We start from the raw sequence: 20,170 nt of genomic DNA on the forward strand, positions 1-20,170 counted from the left end.
TGAAATCAAGATAGGCTACATCCACAGCGTTCCCTTCATCTACCAGGCTTGTAATTCTGTCAAAAAATGAGATCAGATTAGTCTGACATGACTTATTTTTCAGGAACCCATGCTGACTTTTAGTGATCACAGAGTTTCTTTCTAGGTGCTCACAGACTGTTTGCTTAATGATCTGCTCTAGAATCTTTCCTGGTATTGATGTCAGGCTGACTGGGCGGTAATTGTTTGGGTCCTCTCTTTTCCCCTTTTTGAAAATAGGGACAACATTTGCCCTCCTCCAGTCTGCTGGAACTTCGCCTGTTCTCCAGGAATTTTCAAAGATTATTGCCAGTGGTTCTGAAATCACCTCTGCCAGTTCTTTTAATACTCTTGGATGTAGTTCATCTGGCCCTGGAGACTTGAATACATCTAAACTAGCCAAGTATTCTTGTACTACCTCCTTACTTATTCTGGGCTGTGTTTCCCCTGCTGAATCATCTGCTCCATATTCTTCAGGTCGGGCGTTGTTTTCTTTCTTGGAGAAGACTGAGGCAAAGAAGGCATTGAGGAGTTCTGCCCTTTCTCTGTCCCCTGTTTGCATTTCACCATCTTCTCCTCTGAGTGACCCCACTGTTTCCTTGTTTTTCCTTTTGCTACGGACATACCCATAAAAGCCCCTTTTGTTGCTTTTAACCTCTCTGGCGAGCCTGAGTTCATTCTGTGCTTTAGCTTTTCTGACTTTGTCCCTACACGTGCTGGCTATATGTTTGAATTCCTCTCTGGAGATTTCCCCCCTTTTCCATTTTTTGTACATATCCCTTTTAAATCTTAACTCAGTCAAAAGTTCTTTAGATAGCCAGCCTGGCTTCTTTAGGCACCTTCCATGTTTCCGTCTCATTGGTATTGCCTGAAGTTGTGCTTTTAATATCTCCCTTTTAACAAACTCCCAACCATCATGAACTCCCTTCCCTTTTAGTATTACTGTCCATGGGATTTCACCCAGCGTTTCCCTAAGTTTTCTGAAGTCGGCTTTCTTAAAGTCTAGAATTTGGACCTTAGTATGCTTGGTTGCTCCTTTCCGCTGGATAATAAACTCCAGAAGAGCATGGTCACTCCCACCTAATGATCCTGCCACTTCTACCCCACTAACCAAGTCATCACTATTGGTTAGGACCAGATCTAAAATGGCTGATCCTCTTGTTGCTTCTCCCACTTTCTGGACAATGAAGTTGTCTGCAAGGCCAGTGAGGAATCTGTTCGACCTTATGCTCTTGGCCGAGTTTGACATCCAACAAATATCAGGATAGTTGAAATCCCCCATTACTACTATCTCACTTCCTTTGGAATGCTTGGCCATCTGTTCCAGGAAGGCATCATCTGTGTCCTCAGTTTGGCTTGGGGATCTATAGTAAACTCCCACAATGAGATCACTGTTGTTTTTCTCTCCCTTAATTTTGACCCAGATACTCTCAATTTGGCTTTGAAGTTTTAAATCCTGGATCTCTTTACAGGTATACATATCCCTAACATATAAAGCTACTCCTCCTCCTTTCCTGTTTGGTCTATTTCTCTTAAATAGATTGTATCCCTCTATTACTACATTCCAGTCATGAGACTCATCCCACCAGGTTTCAGTGATGCCTATTATGTCATATTTAGTTTGCTGTACCAAGAGCTCAAGTTCATCTTGTTTATTTCCCATGCTCTGTGCATTAGTATACAGACATTGAAGACCGTTGATCATTCCCCCATGTCTCTTATTTAAGGATATTTTCGTCCCACCACTAGGTCTGCATGCTGCTTGCTCCATTTGGTCCTTGACATTTGGATGATCATCTTCAGCATTTGATAGACTCCTACCTTCAGGACCACTGTCTCCCTCCCCCACATAAGTCAGTTTAAAGCCCTCCTGATGAGGTTTTTGAGTTTTGTGGCAAAAACATTCCTCCCAACTTTTGTGAGGTGCAGTCCATCACTTGCCAGAAGTCCATCTTCAAGAAACTGCAGACCGTGATCTAGGAATCCAAACCGTTCCTGTTTGCACCATTTGCGAAGCCAGTTGTTCACTTCCCCTATTTTTCCCTCTCTCCCTGGGTCATGTCGTTCAACTGGGAGGACAGAAGAGATGACAATTTGTGCATCTAATTGCTTCAACTTCCTGCCCAGAGCCTCATAATCATTTTTGATCTTCTGTAAGCTATGGCTTGCAGTGTCATTGGTTCCCACATGCACCAAAAGGAAGGGGTATTTGTCGGTGGGTTTTATGATTCCTTGCAGCCGTTCTGTTACATCTTTGATCTTGGCCCCAGGTAGACAGCACACCTCTCGAGACATCTTGTCAGGCCCACAGATCACTGCTTCTGTACCCCTCAGTAGGGAATCCCCAATCACCACTACACGCCTCTTCATAGGCTTGGTTGGGATTCTTCTATGTGCTGTCCCTTCCAAGGTTACCTGCATATTTCCAGAGGACTGACTTGGTTGCTCGTCTTCATATTCCTCATCAACTGTGATGAGGGAGAGATCCTCAGGTGGAGTCTGTTCCTCGTCTTCCATGAGCACTTCAAAACGGTTGTGTAATTCTAAGCACTCAGAGCGATCCCTGGGCCTTCTACTTCTATGAGTCACGTTCCTCCATACATCTGGCTGCTGTGTTGGGGAACTGACCTCCTCCTCAGGGAGATCCCCTGTCTCCTCCTTGGTGCAGACAGTGTGCTCTGCTGCATCCAAGAAAAGCTCCAGCTCTTTAATTCTCTGGAGCGTAGATACACGCCCCTGAAGCTGCTGCACCTTCTCTTCCAGAAGGGCAACCTTGTTTTCTAGTAGGGCAACCAACTTGCAATTGTTGCAGGTGTAGCTACCCACATCCTTTGGCAAGAAAACAAACATTGCACAGGAATTGCAGGTGACAATGGTTGTTCCCTCCACCTCCATCTTGAAAACCTTGAGGTCAAGGGGGAAAGAGGAAGAGGCCTAGGTCCCCCCTAACAAACGTATGAGACTTGCTGCCCTAGGTCAAAAAGGTGGGTCAAACTGCGCGCGCCGCTGCACTCCAAGCTCTGACTAGCTCCGCCCACAGCTAATCACCTGAACTTCCTGACTCACACTTCTAGGTGAAAGGTCACAGCCAGAAACAAACAAGGTCACAGCCAGAAACAAACACCCACACAAGCCTGGACAGTCACCCAAATCCAAGAGGCAGCAGCCCTAGAAAACCAGCACAAGCACACAAACAAGTAAGAAAACAAATAAGCACACAAACTTACTCACACACAGCCCCAAAAGACAAAACCACAAAACCTACATAACCTGCATAAACATGAGAAGAGCTACACTCCTGTAACACAGAGTGTCTGCACCCAGTCTTCTGCTACGGATATTGCAAGTGTCTGCACAGCAACTAGTGGTTAGCTTCCTTCCACTTGCACTTCTTCAGATCCAACTCATCGTTTAAAAATGATACTTCATTTTCCACCTGCACCAGACAAGCTGAGGTCTGAGATACTATAATTGTCATTGACAAACTTGCTAGTCTTTCCTAACTGGCACAGAGTTCTCCCATCACAATACCCTCTCCAAATGCAGTGCAATCTACAGAGAGGAAGGCAGGAGCGCTGATGACAGAGTGTCATGTTTTAGACCCAACTGACAGCTCAATTGTGTGAAGCTGCCTGCAATATTAAACTCTGACCCACAATACAGAAGGTATTGTGTTAATCAATGCATTGTTGTGAAGCTGTGATGAACTCTCTGTTTTTAATCTTTCCGGTGCAGAGCCCAGAGGTTCAGAGAGTTGAAAAATGGCCACTGCGGACAGCATCGGAGCCGAGACTCATCCGAGTCTCAAGCAATATTTGGTCCTGGGATATCGCCTGCACGCCAAAGCAACCTGTCCTTCGGATCCTCGGAAATGGAGGGTAATGCCATTTAGGTGACAAGAGTGATCACCTCGAGCTGCAATCCAATGATGTCTGCGCACATGACCCTAAAGCACTTTTGTGAAGTCGGTGGGTTTATTAGAATCCCGAGAATCACAGTGTTCAGTAAATTACAAGGCCTCGTAGTTGTGGTGATAAGATTGAAAGCAGTAGGCCAGTGTGCCTGAAAAGCTCCAGAATGCTTGCAACCAATGTGACAGTGAGGAACGAGAAGATGCAAGTCGGGACTTGTGCTAGGATATCAAGAACATCCCCTACAAATTACGGGCAACTGAAATAAAACCATGTATTTTCCCCTCTGCTTATCTCTGCCTCCATTTTCCTCCCCTATCCATATTGCCCGCCCTCTATTTAATTAGTCTGCTTGCTCATCAGGACAGTGACCTGTCCTGTCACTAAAGCCAGGTTATTGGTATCCAAGTAGAGCTGTGGCTGCTTGAATTAAATGGAACCGGGGGGGGGGGGTAATTCAATGGGGTAATTCAATGGGGTTGATCTGAAGTTCCTCCAGCAATAACTTCAGAAAATGCTCCTCCAGGTGTAAGTGGAATCACTGTAGATAAGCACCACCCTCACCCAGTTTGGACATCCTTTGCAGAAGGATGCCATGGTTGATGGTACTGAAAAGTCCAGGGAAATCAACTGGGCTGCCCTCCCTCATTTCTCTCACCCAGCAAAGGTCATCCCATAAGGCTGTTTCAGTGCCAAAACAAGGCCTAAACCAGGCATAGGCAAACTCGGCCCTCCAGATGTTTTGGGACTACAACTCCCATCATCCCTAGCTAACAGGTCCAGTGGTCAGGGATGATGGGAACTGTAGTCTCAAAACATCTGGAGGCCCAAGTTTGCCTATGCCTGGCCTAAACCCTAACTGAAGTATTAATTAGCGAACACTCATTCAAGCACACTGCCCAGGAATGAGCATTTTCTTTTCAAGGGTGATCGCACTACGACCTCCTTTGCCTCATATGCAGAATCTATCGCAATTTGGGGAGAGACAGAAACACAGCTTGGTTAGGTGGTCTTGGCCTTTCCTTGGAGCTTGTGGGGTTCTTCATTTGCTAAGCAAATCACCTCTCTCTAAAGGGAGGGGCCTGAATCCTGTGGTGAACATTATAATTGGAATGATTCAGTACAAATAAAGTAGGGAGCCAATATTGGGTGAGATGACTTTCTGCTCCCTTTACAATTACGATTTTTGAAAGCTCAGTGTTTTCACACGAGAACCAAGAGTGCCTACCCTATGGCATTTCAGTTGCCGCTGGACTCCAACTCCCATCATTCCTGATTGGTGGTTCTGCTGGGAGTTGGACTCCAAGAACGTCTGGAGGGCTATAGGCCTGCCATCTCTGTGTTAAGACATTCAGAACAAAAAAAGCCGACACAACTTTCTAGAAAGCCCAGCAGGTAAGACAGGACTTCCCACTATCAAAAGTTCTAGTGTCCACCACACTGATGCAAATTAAATTCATGAATGTGACAAGAGTAGATGCTGCTTAGTGGCTGCCCTCCAGCTTGCAGTACATTTGCAAAGCAGCCCCGGGGTACTTGCCCCCAAATTCCACAATAATGAGTTCCAGGACAACGGTAGGCAAGAAAGGAATTGGACTGCAAGTCCCACCTCACAATTGTTTCAATAGGTCTTGTGCAGTCCCTTGGAGGTAAACAGGTACTTCAGTCCCTCAAAGGGGGCTTTATGGGAGTGGGGAGGTCCCATTATCATATAACAACACTTTCTGCTGAAATTAATCAAGCTCCTCGTTTCAGAATATTGCCACTGAAATCCAAAAGCAAGCAGTCAAGACTTGCACAAAGACTACACAAGGCTTAAGGAGCAGAGTATTTTTTAACTATACCGTTGCCTTCTATTCCCAAGGGAGTGATGCGTTTACGGTGCCAAACACATGCTTCAACTATTCACGGAAACTGCAGGGAATAAAGAGGTCTGAACAGCCTTACTTCATTACAATATATAATCATGGGCTGTTCTTACCACAAGTACAACATTCCCAGATTCAGAGCTGCTAGAAAGAACTGTTTAGTACCAGGGAGGAACAGATATCGGTGAAATCTAAAGTCAGTAATAGGGCCTGACCTGGTAATGTTACCACTGGCTGGCTGTCATTCCTGGAAGTCATTATTTGGGGGTGGCGAATGCCAACCTACTTTCTGAAAGCCAAATATCTTTGCTTGTATTTAGCCATCTACTCATTTAAATGTGCGCCTTTGGGATAGGTTGGGGATAATGTACTAAAACCCTGCTGAAAGTTAAGATCAATAGCTAAAAACCTATACTAATATCCTAGTCTTTTTCCAGTTAACCCTAAAGCAAACCTAAAACAGAGAGATTTTAAAACTTTTCCGTAATATGCTTCTTTAGCAGAGTACAAAGCTTATCCTCTTCCCAAGTGTTTGGAGTGGGTAACTTTATTCTAATTCTCCTTCTTGAGCCCTCTCTTACCCCAGCTGCGAAAAGCTGATTTGAATAAAAACATCTTTGGGGGGGGGGGCAACCAAAACAGCCCATTGGTAGCTGAGCATGACTGGTGGGTACAGAATGCAAAGTGTCTGTTGGGGGGGGGGGGCGGGTCAATGGAAAATTAGAGGGAGGGGTGCAATGGCATAGCCTGGCAGGCTGACTGGCAAAGTGAACAGAAACACTCTATGCTGCAACGTTTTGTTGCAGGTCCCACTTATTTACATTCCCCGTGGATAGCGAACTTCATGGAAAAAGCTCAGGTTGAATGAGAGACGACCTCTTACATAATCTGCAGCTGTAAGACATGCAATAAAAACCTCTGCACAACATTGCTGTGGAATCAACGTGATGCCTAAATTCCAAAGAACGTGCTTTCTGCCTTTGAAGTTATTATGTGGCTCAGGGGGCAACACGGTCCCTTTGCTATAGTTAAGCCTAACATATAGGTCAGAAATGTTTGCACAGCTACAGCCAACATTTGCAAGCCAGAGTTCACCAAACAAACTATCCAATTGCTGGATCGTTCACCTGCTGAACCTCTGAGAAGATGAATACAGCCGTGTGTGCAGGGAAATCTGAAACCTGTGTGGCTTGCATTGTAATACTTTTGTTCACGGCAAATGTACACACACACACACACACAGAGAGAGAGAGAGAGAGAGAGAGAGAGAGAGAGAGAGAGAGAGAGAGATGATACTTGGCTTAGAAGCTGAATTGTGCATTATCTCCTTTGTCAAAGCCCTAGAGCTATCACTGCAAAAGCCCAGCATTCCTTTCTGAGCTTTGAATGGAGTGGGGGGCGGGGGTGGGGGGGTAGTGAAGAGATCATTAAATTATAATTTCTCTACACAATTGGGATGAGGATTTCCTACCAACAGGATTAATGCGAGCACAAAAATCCAGACTAAAGCCGCTCAGCGGAGAGGAGAGCAGTTTAGTGTCTAGTAAATTTGATTGCTGCGAAAACCCTGACACATCATAATAGCAAAATCCTATTTACTGCAGCAAGCGGGATGGATAATACTGGTTAATACCAGGTATAGTGTGTGCCATCAACTCGCAGCTTTACTGTCTGTGTGCTCATCTTATTTGAAGTTTAATACTCCTTGACAGCCTGTGCAGTAAACTGATGCTGCAAATGAAGCGCCGATCCTATGAGCTAATAATCCTACCTGGAAACATAAGCCACAGAGGAAAAACAGAAGTTATATAAAAAAAGAGAGGATTGTAACTCGTGTCTGCTTTTTCGGGAATTTGAACCCAAGCATGATTCATGAAAACAGGATCCGATTAGGCTGTGCGAAATGTACCTGTCCAAAGAGTAGCAAACACCTTTGTGCATCTTTTACCCCAAAGGCAGCCAAATCTAGTATGAAAGTCAATCGATGGTTGGATTTGGAGATGTGCGAGTTGTGAATTAGCATACTGATTCTGCATAACTCATAGAATCCTAAAACTGAGTTGGACGCTGTCACAGGGGGCGCGTTGCGACTACTCTAGAGTAACGACGCTGCACGTTCTGGCCTTTTCATGCTTTTATTATGTGCAGTATATTTACAGTGATAGAGCTATACAGGATACATCCGTCTAGTCCGAACCAGAACCCTGGAATGGCTCGCTCCGCGTTTTCTTCCAGCATAAGAGTCTGGGCACGCCAAATCGCCTTCCGCGTTTTCTCCTTCGTAATTCCGGAACCGGAGGGGAAAAGGGCCTCCTTTCCCTGTTTTCCTTCTCCCCCTTTTCCCCCTCGCTCTCTTCCACTCCCACGTGTAGCAGGGGCTCTCCTATGCTGCCAGAGCCCCGTCTCCTCCTTCCTCTTTCCTCACTTGACTCTTCCCCCTCCCCGCTGGCACTACTGCTAGTGGAGGAGCTGCTCCTCAGGATGGGAGGGGGCTCTCTGTACGTTTTGCCCCTTACAGACGCTAATCAGGGTCATCTATTCCACGCCCCCGTACCCCGCAATGCTGGAATCTTTTGCCCAATGTTGCCTACATCCTTGTCAAAGCTGCAAATAAATTCATGTCTTCCCTCTGCTATAAAAATCACTAGGTGGCCTCAGGCAAGCCTCCATTTCTCTCTCTCTGTATGTGTAATTATCCCTACCTGCGCTTCTTGCACTTCATTTCCCTCTGAACTCGCTGGTGACACCCTCTACCCTCTTTACATTTGTGTGTCTTTTGGGCCTGCCGTTTCATGATTACACATGATGCATTTGCTGACATGGGCTCTGATCCTGGAAAATGTACACCTTAATAAATGTATTCTTCGTTTTTAAGGAGCCTGCCATCCACAATATGGAAAGAACAGCCAGGACCTACATTGCAGAGTAGCTGTAAGGAGATTGCAACCAGGAAATGTATGCAAAGTGCTTTTAAACACTACACAGCATTATATAAATGCCAGGTGTTCGATAATTGTCCTTTTTTGGGGGGGGGGGGAATCCACACTTTACACTGTAGCATATGCAGCGTGGGTTCAACATGTAGAGAGTTTGCCACAAGAGCAGGGGTCAGTCTCAACGCTGGTATTTCCTTTTTCTATAAGATTTTATTAAAGCTTTGCCATAATAAGGTGCTAGTATTTCTGAAGCTGCTATGTGGATCACTTCTGTTCTATAACAGCGGAGGACCGTAAAGAGTAAATGGAGGCAAGAGTTTGACTTGCGCTGGAGAAAAACCTCCATGAAGCACTCAGGCCAGTCAAACTCTCAGCCAACCCTACATCACGGTGTTGTTCAGGAGTAAACTAGATTTCCTTCCACATATATCATAACCACTCTGATTTCCCATAAAATTTTGAACTGGGAATTTTTCAGTAATGCAGTATGCCCTAGAGCAGTATGCCCTAGAGCAGTGGCTCCCAAACTTTTTGAGTCACAGAGCACTTTCCAGGAGAGAAATTCGTCACAGAGCACTATTGTCGCCCTTATGCTAAGGGCACATATTTCACAGAATCACAGAATTGTAGAGTTGGAAGGGACCCCATTGCAACCCCCCTGCAATGCACAAATATGCAGCTGTCCCATATGGGGATCGAACCTGCAACCTCGGTGTTATCAGCCCCTGTCTCTAACCAACTTTTTCTTTCCAATCTCTTCGCGGAGCACTTGGGAGATGCTTCGGGGCAACACCAGCGCTCTACGGATCACAGTTTGGGAACCACTGCCCTAAAGAATGATCTAACTTAGTATGCTAAAATTACTTGTATTTTGCAAACAAAGCTAAAAAGAAAAAAGAAATTGGCAGGCTTCCCTAACACTGGGTTGTATTCAGTGCTAGTCAGAGCAGGCTCACTCACATAACATTAATGGCTCATTTAGGTCCATTAATTTCAGTGGGTTTACTCTGAGTAGAACTTCACTGGTCTGTCTATCCACATCCTGCTGCTGTAATTTGGGGATATGTGCGAAACTGCACTAACTGCTTGGTCTGTGCTTCAAGTGGCCCTTCTCCTGCATCTGATTTCTGCTCAAGGTTAGGACGCCAGCCGTGGTCGGCCTTTCAAAAGAGCTCAAGGCCACAGGCCTCCAACCCTGCATTCTGCAGTGAAGTGTGTGATGGCAGTGGCGGTGGATCTCTCTTCAAACTTGGACCTCTCTGTATATTCTAAGATCAGGTTACTGTATTTAGTAGTATAGCATATTACGCAGCAGCATCTCTTAACTTTAGTGACAGAGTGTGCCTGAATTGTCTTGTGCCTTCGAGTTGATAAAACTAAACTGTGCGGGCAAGGAGTTTTCTTCACCGTCAGCTCTGGAAAGGATGACAATGGGAAAGGGAGAAGACTCTGAAGCTTTGCTGGACTACTCTTTGGGTCACACTAATATAGGTGTGATATCAGAATGCTATCACATTCTACTCCCAAACCGCTTTGTGGAGAATAGCATTTGAAAGCTGTTTGGAGAACCTGCGACCTTTCGACTGGGAGAACACCCAACCTTCCTCCCAAAACACATCCTATATAATAATGTCCAAGATGTCCCTGCGTCCAGTTGTCCCGTGTGTCCCTGAGGTACTGCGCATGTACCCCAGAGACACAGGGATTGGACAGCAGAGACTGCCCGCGCGCACTCTCCCCCCCCCCTCTGCCTCCTCCAACCGCCGCTCCCGCCGGACACCGCCTCACTGCAGGGCACGTCAGGGAAGCGAGGGTGGAGGCCAGCGAAGGCCTCCTCACAACCCTCCCTGGCCCGTGAGGAGCGGCGGTTGGAGGAGGCGGGGGGGGGGAGAGTGCGCGCGTCCTTCCTGTCGGCGGCTGGGGGAGAGGAAGGAAGGAGAAAGCGCTCCTCCGTTCCTGTCCCCCTGCCGCCGACAGCAAGGACGGGTCCCAGGGTTCGGAGAAGCGCTGCGCAAGCGCTTCTCCGAACCCTGGGAGGTCTCCTTGCTGTCGGCGGCTGCGGGAGAGAACGGAGGAGGAGAAAGCAGCGCTTTCTCCTCCTCCGTTCCTGTCCCCTTGCCGCCGACAGCAATGACAGGTCCCAGGGTTCGGAGAAGCGCTGCGCAAGCGCTTCTCCGAACCCTGGGAGGTCTCCTTGCTGTCGGCGGCTGCGGGAGAGGAATGGAGGAGGAGAAAGCAGCGCTTTCTCCTCCTCCGTTCCTGTCCCCTTGCCGCCGACAGCAAGGACGGGTCCCAGGGTTCAGAGAAGCGCTGCGCAAGCGCTTCTCCGAACCCTGGGAGGTCTCCTTGCTGTCGGCGGCTGCGGGAGAGGAACGGAGGAGGAGAAAGCAGCGCTTTCTCCTCCTCCGTTCCTGTCCCCTTGCTGCCGACAGCAATGACAGGTCCCAGGGTTCGGAGAAGCGCTGCGCAAGCGCTTCTCCGAACCCTGGGATGTCTCCTTGCTGTCGACGGCTGCGGGAGAGGAACGGAGGAGGAGAAAGCAGCGCTTTCTCCTCCTCTGTTCCTGTCCCCCTGCCACCGACAGCAAGGACAGGTCCCAGGGTTCGGAGAAGCGCTGCGCAAGCGCTTCTCCGAACCCCAGGATTCTAGCGCCCGTTATTAAACGGGCTGAAAACCACTAGTTGGGGAATAATATTGCATTACTCTCCTCGACCAGCCTTAAATGGCATATTCACTCATTAGACCGATCGCAGACCTATTTACATGCCTACATCCTCTACCATATTTGGGGACTCATCTAATTTTGGAGGGGAGATTTTAGGCAAATTCTGAAATAGAGAGGTGGTTTACAATGGCAGTGGGTGGTATCTTCCTTTGAAAACAACAACACAGTTTTCTGCGTAGACGTTGGATAGGTAAAGCCCACTGCTAAGGAACACTGGCGCCGCCACTCACTCATCTCTCAACTACCAATGAGGAGACTGAGAGGAGATATGATAGCCATCTTCAAATATCTAAAGGGCTCTCACATGGAGGATGGGAGCAAGCTTGTTTTCCCCTGCTCCAAACCAACGGATTCAAGTTACAAGAAAGGAGATTCCGACTCAACATCAGGAAGAACTTTCTGGTGACAAGAGTTGTTCGACAGTGGAACAGACTCCATCTGAAGGTGGTGGACTCTCCTGCCATTTGAGGTTTTTAAGCAAAGGTTGGATGGCCATCTGTCATGGATGTAGATTCCTGCATTGCAGGGGGCTAGACTGGATGACTGTCATGACCCTTCCCACTCTACAATTCTACGATTCTATCTCTACACTGACTCTCCCATCATCACACTGTCACTATTTGGTGGGTGTTTCCTCAGTAACAAAGGCAATGGTGCCTTTATTTTATCTATCTCCCATCACGGGATTTATGGATTAAAGACTAAGAGCTGTGAGAGTTTCTATTATTCTCAGTTAGGGTCAGGCACAAGTTCAAGGGAATGTTGTGCCCTCTTTTTCAGGCACAGAGGCTGCAACTGGTTCAGAGAGCAGCTGCCCTCACCCCAAAGGATTTGAGGGTAGAAGACTGCTAACACGACTGCATCCTTACATTTACTGAGTTCACCTTTCATCCCTCTATGGGTTAAGAATACATGCATTTTGCTCTAGGAAGTTACATACATAAACCGCTCAGAGCATTATGCCTTTTCCATATGAAATTAAGGCTGACTTTGGGATGCTTACACTCATGATGAGTGTTTGCCCTGTATGTTGAGGGTCTTCATTATATCCATATTTTGGTTTAGAGTCTGACATTCTCAGGATCATGACACAGCAGGGCAGCCCACTTTTGCACTTCTTAGGTATGCCAGTTCTAGTCACCAAGGGAGCAATCGCTAGTCACAACTAGGCAACTGGTTGAATGGCAAATTGCAGGTCTGATTAAAAACCCAGATCTCCCAGGTCTAAATCCAGCAGATAATGTGCTGAGCGAGACTGGCTGTAATTATGCGCGTCCTGGCATGCGCATTTGAAACAAGACGATGTGTTTTGTCTCAACTACTCGTGCACAATTTTGAAACATGCCAGGCTGGGGCTGGGGCTGGGGGAGGCTGGTAATGATAGATTGTGGATTCTCTTCCATTTTTAACATCTGCACTTTGGAAATGAAGTAATGACGCAGTATAATGATGGAGTATCTCAGGGCGTTTTGCTGATGTCTCCTGCTGGAGGGAAAGTGAGCGCTTCCCTTCTAAGCGGCTTCATTATTTCAATCTATTTTCCCATTGATTTGCCATTTCCCATACAAGAATGGCAATTAGCCCACTATGGGCTCCGAGTGCATTAGATGCAGCTAGTGGGTTTTCAGCTAGTAGTGTCAGCTAGGACGTTTCCATTCAAAATTAAGGCAGGGGGTGGAGGGGGGGGAGAGAATCAAGCCGATACCCTTATATCCTCTCCTATTGTGTCTCATGCTGAAAGCTCAAGAGGGCTGCTCTGATATCAATGTGAGTCAGGAGAATTGGCTCATATTTTCTCAGGGTCTGAAGAGGGAAAGGTCCCTTTAGTACTGATGAATGAATCTCTCTCTTGAAATCTAATGTGGGAAACTCTTAAATAACGAGTTTATAGCCTGAGCAGATATACTGCATAGGAAGGTTATTCTTTAACTCCTTTGTTAAACTATTCCATCTTGCTTAGCCACCGTGAAGCAGGCAGTAACTCACAACCTATATGCCATTGCTGACCTACAAATACTGTCAGCTGTTTGGGGAATCACTTCCTTCCTTTTCCTTTTTTTCTTTTTAAGTATCAACTCCCCCCACCCCCATTTTTCTTTTTTTCTTTTTTGCACATAAATGAAATTTATGGATGGCTATTGCCCCCGGGGAACAGAATTGTTTATGTTTCAGCATCCCAGCCTGTCATGGATGCAGTGTCATTTTGTCCTGTATTAATCCTCACCAAAAGGTTGGCGCGTCTTCACTCCAGCCTCTGAAATATTTCCAAAGTGACAGGCGTCATCTGAAAGTGAATATGTATAATAACTCGGCTCTTGAAGGAGCACACGGGGCTGACACTAATCTGTTCTGTTGTCATCTCCCTTTATTATCAATGACTACGGTGGTGGTTTCTGCTGCAGAGAGAAACATGAATATGAAATTCCTAATTGGAAAAAAAAACTAATAAAAATGGCCAGTTAATTATATGGAGGAGCTCTGACACTTAGAGATGCAATATGCTCAAATGCCACCTTAGCAGGAACCAATATGCTTTATCTGAGAATTGGTCTAGGATTTAATGAGCATTCTTTGCCAAGACGGTCAGTGATTGCTTGCTTTTCTCTCTTTTGGTTTTGAGAGGTACACTAACTCAAGCCTTCCTTAAACACACAGCTTCTGCTCACTAGTACCCAGGATTCACTCTCATCATTGCACAATCGACTCTTTTATCAATTCACATATTCTTCTTGCTTTAGCCTTCTTAGAGGATTAGACATATTCATAACCGTACACCTATCAACAGCCACCAAAAAGTAAAACAAAACCTCTGTATTCAGAGGTGGTACATATTTAATTGGGGGGACACGGGTGGCGCTGTGGTCTAAACCACAGAGCCTAGGGCTCACCGATAAGAAGATCAGCGGTACGAATCTCCACAACAGCGTGAGCTCCCGTTGCTTGGTCCCAGCTCCTGCTAACCTAGCAGTTCCAAAGCACGTCAAAGTGCAAGTAGATAAACATGTACCGCTCTGGCGATAAGGTAAACGCCGTTTCCATGCACTGCTCTGGTTCACCAGAAACGGCTTAGTCATGCCGGCCACATGACCCGGAAGCCTGTCTGCGGACAAACGCCAGCTCCCTCGGCCTCTAGAGCGAGATGAGCGTGCAACCCCAGAGTCATCCACGACTGGACCTAACGGTCAGGGGTACCTTTACATTTACATATTTGATTACAAACTGGTCAGTACAATTCCACTGCCACCCTGGACTCCTTTGGGAGAACAGGTACAGTATAATTTTAATTAATTAATTTTTTAAAATAAAATAAAATAAATAAATAACAGTGCTGGGGAGAAGCCACATCACAGTAGCAAAGCACACGTTTTGCAAAACGTAAGACCCAAGTTCAGTAACTGGCATCCCTAGTTAAAAGGATTTCCATCAGCAGGTCTAAAAAATACCCTCTATGTAAAACATTGGAAAGCCATTGCTGAAGTATTGAACTAGACATACCAATGAACTCGACATACTCAGTACACAGCAACCAACATACAGTCCATAAAAACAAACTTGCCAACTTTTTTTTATTAATATAGAAATGAGAGCCATTGCTTCTTTGTCTCAGTATAACTTTCTGCAACCAATCATTTTTTGCACTGAACACGATCTCATCTGATTAGTCGGAAAAGGGATGTGTAACATGTGTTGACATCCCTGTAACGTATTGCAAGAATACGGAAAATCTACCATGCTCCCAATATATTACTTTTTCTTTCCCCTTCTTCCTCACCTGCCTCCCTCTTTCAGGTCTTGTTTTAACATTGAACCAGAGGAAGAATCTTAACAAAGGCCTTATGTTATTATCCCCTATTACCAACTTGGGCAGGGGAAAAGGGAAGGGCAGCTGTTTCACTGTAACAGCCACTTCATGCATATTTTAAAGCCAAAAAGCCAAAATATAGCAAATATTATGTGAGTCATCAACACAAACAAATAACATGAGAACATAGAAGTTTGGACTGCTCTCTAACCACATGGAGATGCCCTTGGGGGTAGACCAGGGATGGGGAACCTCTGGGCCATGAGACCATCCCTGAGAAGCCAAAATGATCCCCACAGCTCCCCCTGGCCAGGCTAGGCTTCAACTGTGGAACTGCTTTCCTCCAGGGATGTGTCAAAATCAAAGCCTCAGCAAAAAGTTGAAAGTATTCTGAAATTGAACTGCCTTCCAATAGCTCTGGTTCAGCCACTGAAACAGGTTAACATCATTGCTGAGACACATCCATCCAGGGTGTGGAACGGTTTTACAAGAACCCTGAACACACAGAATGCCATTTTTTTTTCCAAGAGGGAAAAGAGCTTTATGACAAAGTTCTTACCCCTCCTCCCTGAGCTCCACACCCTATTGAAAAGCTAGCCAAAAAGCAAGTGCAGAACGGGAATTAGCAGCAAACCCCTTCATTAAAAGAGAATAAACTTTCTCACCCTCTCTTCCAGTCGAGCCAGCTGCTCTTTGTAGTAAGCATCATGCTTCTTCAGCTCTCTGTCTTTCTCTTCCAGCTGCTTAGCCTAAAAAAAGCAACACACACACATGCACAAAAGAGAAAACTGGATCAGAAAAAAGGAACACTGGCAAACCAAAAGTCTAGTGCAAATTGGGCCCGTTAACTCTTGCATAGAGACTGAAGCCTGCAGCCGGCACACTTTTGCCAAGGCAGTATATTAATAAGATCATGATTAGCGTATTGAGAAAGTTAAGTGCTTGCCCATTGTATTTCCCTGTTTGCTCAACAGCTGTGCCACAGTTCATCCGAACGGAGCTGCGAAGAGTCAGAAGGCAGTGCCAAGAAAACAGCATTGGGGTGAATGCTTAGTGGAAAAGTGGTACCATGAATCAAAAGAAATCTGAAGATCAATGATGAGGTAGGCAACATGCAGTAACATTCCTGGAATATGTGTTTTGAAAAGAATGCTTGGAGCACAAGGTGAAATATTTCAAAAAGTGTCTGATTAGATTATTAGATCCAGCACACACTCAAGTAAAACTGTTTTAAATTGTCAGGGACCCCCCTCAATGAAACCTAGTAAGTAACTGTACATTATGAGTGGCTTATCAGGGCTGGTAGTATATTCTGGTTAGTGTTGTAGCTCTTCAAAATGGAGATTTTTATCCCAGTTAGCTTCTGCACTGGATTTGAAATTGTTTTCATATATGTGGTTGTTTTAACTGTTTTTATGCAGGCAATGGTTTTTAGGCTTTTTTTATTGTATTGTGAAATTGCTTCAAGATGCTTCATAAGAAGTGATTCTTACATGAAAGCAATGCTATTGTTTGTTTGTTTGTTCTGGGTTGTCCAAAGCAGTGGCCTAGAAATAGACAGATGTTTTAACAGGAATAGGCATTGTGGCAGCACATGCGCTTGAACTTACTATGCTGAGGAAGCCAACAGCTTTATTGTATCTAATGTAAACACATTGGTTCCTTATATCACATGACTTATATACTAGACTGGTGGCAGCGGCACCCTCTGGCCACCTGCAGTTGGCAACGCTTTGCAGTGGATATTAAAGATGCAGGTGTAAATCAACAGTCCCCTATCACATCCTTTTTTGAACCTCCTTGCAGTACCTTACAAGGACGGTGTAAACCCCCAGTTAGATGCTTTTAAATCCCCTGCAGATCTCCAATTATTTTTCAGCATTCATGGAGGCAACAGCGCATCACAGTAGTCAAAAGAGATAGGGATTTTACCATAGGTATCCGAGCCAAGATGGCAAGATTACGGTACTCAAATTCTTTCAACTACACAAAGGGCTATAGGTTTGGTGAGAACATTACCCTTTTAAACACAAGCTAGCTCCAAGAAAACTACCACTCGTTATCAAGTAATTTTTGTGAAACTTTAATGTTTGTGATGACACTGATACATCCGCACACATTTTCAGCTAAAGTATATGTCTTTCATCTTCAAATAATATTTTTGCTTACAAATGGTTTTCCCAGCTGCTGATCAAAGAGATCATTTTAGTCCCTCCCTGACCAGAGCAGGCTGTGTAGGAAAAGTGAGCCTTGTGAAGAACAGTCCTTGAGAGTGGAATGATTATCAAGAGATCAGGAGGACGTGGGATATTTCAACTCTGTGAAATTTCATCCCAAACTGACTATAATGAACCTGCCATTAACAAAACCTTGGCCTACTGGTGACTTTCATAAAGCAAGTTTCACTGGGCCCGTTTCAGCCAGTCGGTTCTCATATCAAAATTAATCACTTGTGTCAAAATTAATTAATCCTGGCAAAATCTGCAGGAAACTTTGGAAATTGATGCTTTACTCCTCAAGGTTACTTTGTTAGTTCTTAGTCCCAGTCAAAGAGCCAGTTTTGTAACCGTAGTGAAGACCTTCTGAGCCTGATACACACTAGGAATTTGATGTATTTTGCAGAATTTAACCTGAATCATTTGCAACTTTAATTTCCTAGTAAGAAACAACTCCATGCAAAGGAGGCTTTCCTATAAAAAGGAAGAGTGGGGACTCTTGTGCGAAGTGGAAGGTATATCAACAAAATAACTCCTTTGGAGAGAACTTGTCCCTTTTTAATGTTTTCTGTTTGTTACTACCTTGCTTTGTCCCCCATCCACATAGCTATTGTTCCTGAAGAAGTAGAAACCCTATTTCCACGCACAACTTATGGTGCATATTCTGTACTCCTTACAGAAACTCTGACTTTACTGCTTACCTTAATTTCCATCTCCTGAAAGCATGTAAATCCAGAAAACACAGCCATCAATTTATGAAAGAAACAGAATATAAATAGAACCAAGAAATGTGCAAGAGACAATTATGAAACTCTCACAGACACCTAGACCACTTTTTCTGTTTGGTTTTGAAAACAAAACAACATTCATAAATTTGATACAAAAACAGATGGGCAAGATTATTTACTTTTCAAATATATAGAAGGTCAAACTAGATAGTCCCAGTATCTGAAGATGTTGGGGCATAAGTTAAATTAACAGTATGGCAAAATGAAATTGGATCACAGGCAAGTTTAGCCATCAGTCCTCTTCATTTGATTCTGTTTACAATTACTTCTTAAAATGATTTCCATGCCCTCCAAAATTTCATGGGTGAAAAAAACGGATAGGTCTATCAACAGTATTTAATTTATTTATAATAAAATCTTCACCCTGCAATTTTATCTTCAAACAGGGACAATCAATGTGTCTAACAAAAACAGACCAAGCAATTCAAATGCAGTAAAACCAAAAAATAGCTCACCTTAAAATATTAAACCAAAACTGGAGCAAGAATAGAAAGCACATATAATAATCTAAGCAGCAGTAGACTCTAGCATCTGTTGAAAAAGATGCCTTCAGAAAAGAACAAAACACGGATATAGAGGTAGAAAGTCTAAAGTCTCAGAAAGGAGAGGAAATATTTCTTTGAATACCAGGTCTTCCAAACAAACAGTGGGGGAGGGGTTATTGCCTAATTATCATTATTATTTATTAACTTATTCATAACCTACTATTCATTCTTTGCACAATCCCAGAACAAGAAACATTATAATGCAACAATATTTTATTTGAATACAATTTTATGTAAAGACAGATAGTATACTAACAACATAACTGCATCAGCCAAGCAAGAGACATTCCTTGAATGAATAACCTGGCATCTAAACCCCATCAATGTTGTTTTTGTTGCTATTTAAATTTGTATACCACCCTTCATCCGAAGATCTCAGAAGGGTTCAGAGCATAAAAATGCAAAAGAAAAACATGAAATACGTAAGAAAAACATGAACAAAATAAACCACTAACACACACAACCCGTCCCACATTCTTTTGGTGCAACATAAACTAGACCTGGAGCCCTACTGAGGTTGTTGGACTAGAGAATGCGGGTGGCACTGTGGTCTAAACCAATGAGCTTCTCGGGCTTGCTGATCAGAAGGTCGGCAGTTCGAATCCGTGCAACGGGGTGAACTCGTATTGCTCTGTCCCAGCTTCTGCCAACCTAGCAGTTTGAAAGCACACCAGCTCAAGTAGATAAATAGGTACCGCTGCGGTGGGAAGGTAAATGCCATTTCTATGTGCTCTGGCACTCATCACAGTCCTCCATTGTGCCAGAAGCTACTGGCCGCAGGACCCGGAAAGCTGTCTGCGGACAAACGCCGACTCCCTTGACCTGAAAGCGGAGATGAGCGCCGCACCCCACAGTCGAATTTGACTGGACTTTACCCTCCAAGGGTCCTTTACCTTTACCTGTTGGACTACAACTTCCATCAGCCTTAGTCGTCATGGCTAAAGGTAAGAGATGAAAGAGCTGTAGTCCTCCAACATCAGGAGGGTCACTGCCCTGACCAAGACATACACAGTAGTCTTTTAATTTGCAGTATGTGAAACGGTAGAGTAAACACTACATATTGGCATGCATGCATGTGCTGAAGAGTCAAGATGCATCAAATAGCCAACTAAGATATATCTTCAAGAGATATGGGAGAGGCAAGTGAAATCTGAAGAAGAGTCGGCCCCAAACTTCCACTTTAAGACCAACAAGCATGGTAGTTTACCATGGACAGGTATGAGAACATTAGGACCATCTCTGGTACATGGGGATCCATGGAGCATGCAGATTTTAGTTCTAAGAAATTCCTATCCATATTAAGCCCCAGTCTCTTCCCACTCCTTTACAGAGAGCGAGTTTGAAAAGTCAATAGAGTGGAA

General features: G+C 44.8%; 1 protein-coding gene across 2 annotated transcripts in view; it reads right to left on the reverse strand.

Moving 5' to 3' along the window:
- The window catches only part of CHCHD3 (coiled-coil-helix-coiled-coil-helix domain containing 3), a 209,255-nt gene that overhangs the window by 90,306 nt on the left and 98,779 nt on the right, over nt 1–20,170 (reverse strand). For both annotated transcript variants that reach the window (XM_088651751.1, XM_035127990.3), the window contains exon 5: nt 15,926–16,009. In XM_088651751.1, coding sequence (XP_088507877.1) covers nt 15,926–16,009 — 84 coding nt within the window. The remainder of the gene's footprint in view (nt 1–15,925; nt 16,010–20,170) is intronic.

This window comes from Zootoca vivipara, chromosome 9 (assembly GCF_965207765.1).
Source record: "Zootoca vivipara chromosome 9, rZooViv2.hap1.1, whole genome shotgun sequence".
Taxonomy (NCBI): domain Eukaryota; kingdom Metazoa; phylum Chordata; class Lepidosauria; order Squamata; family Lacertidae; genus Zootoca; species Zootoca vivipara.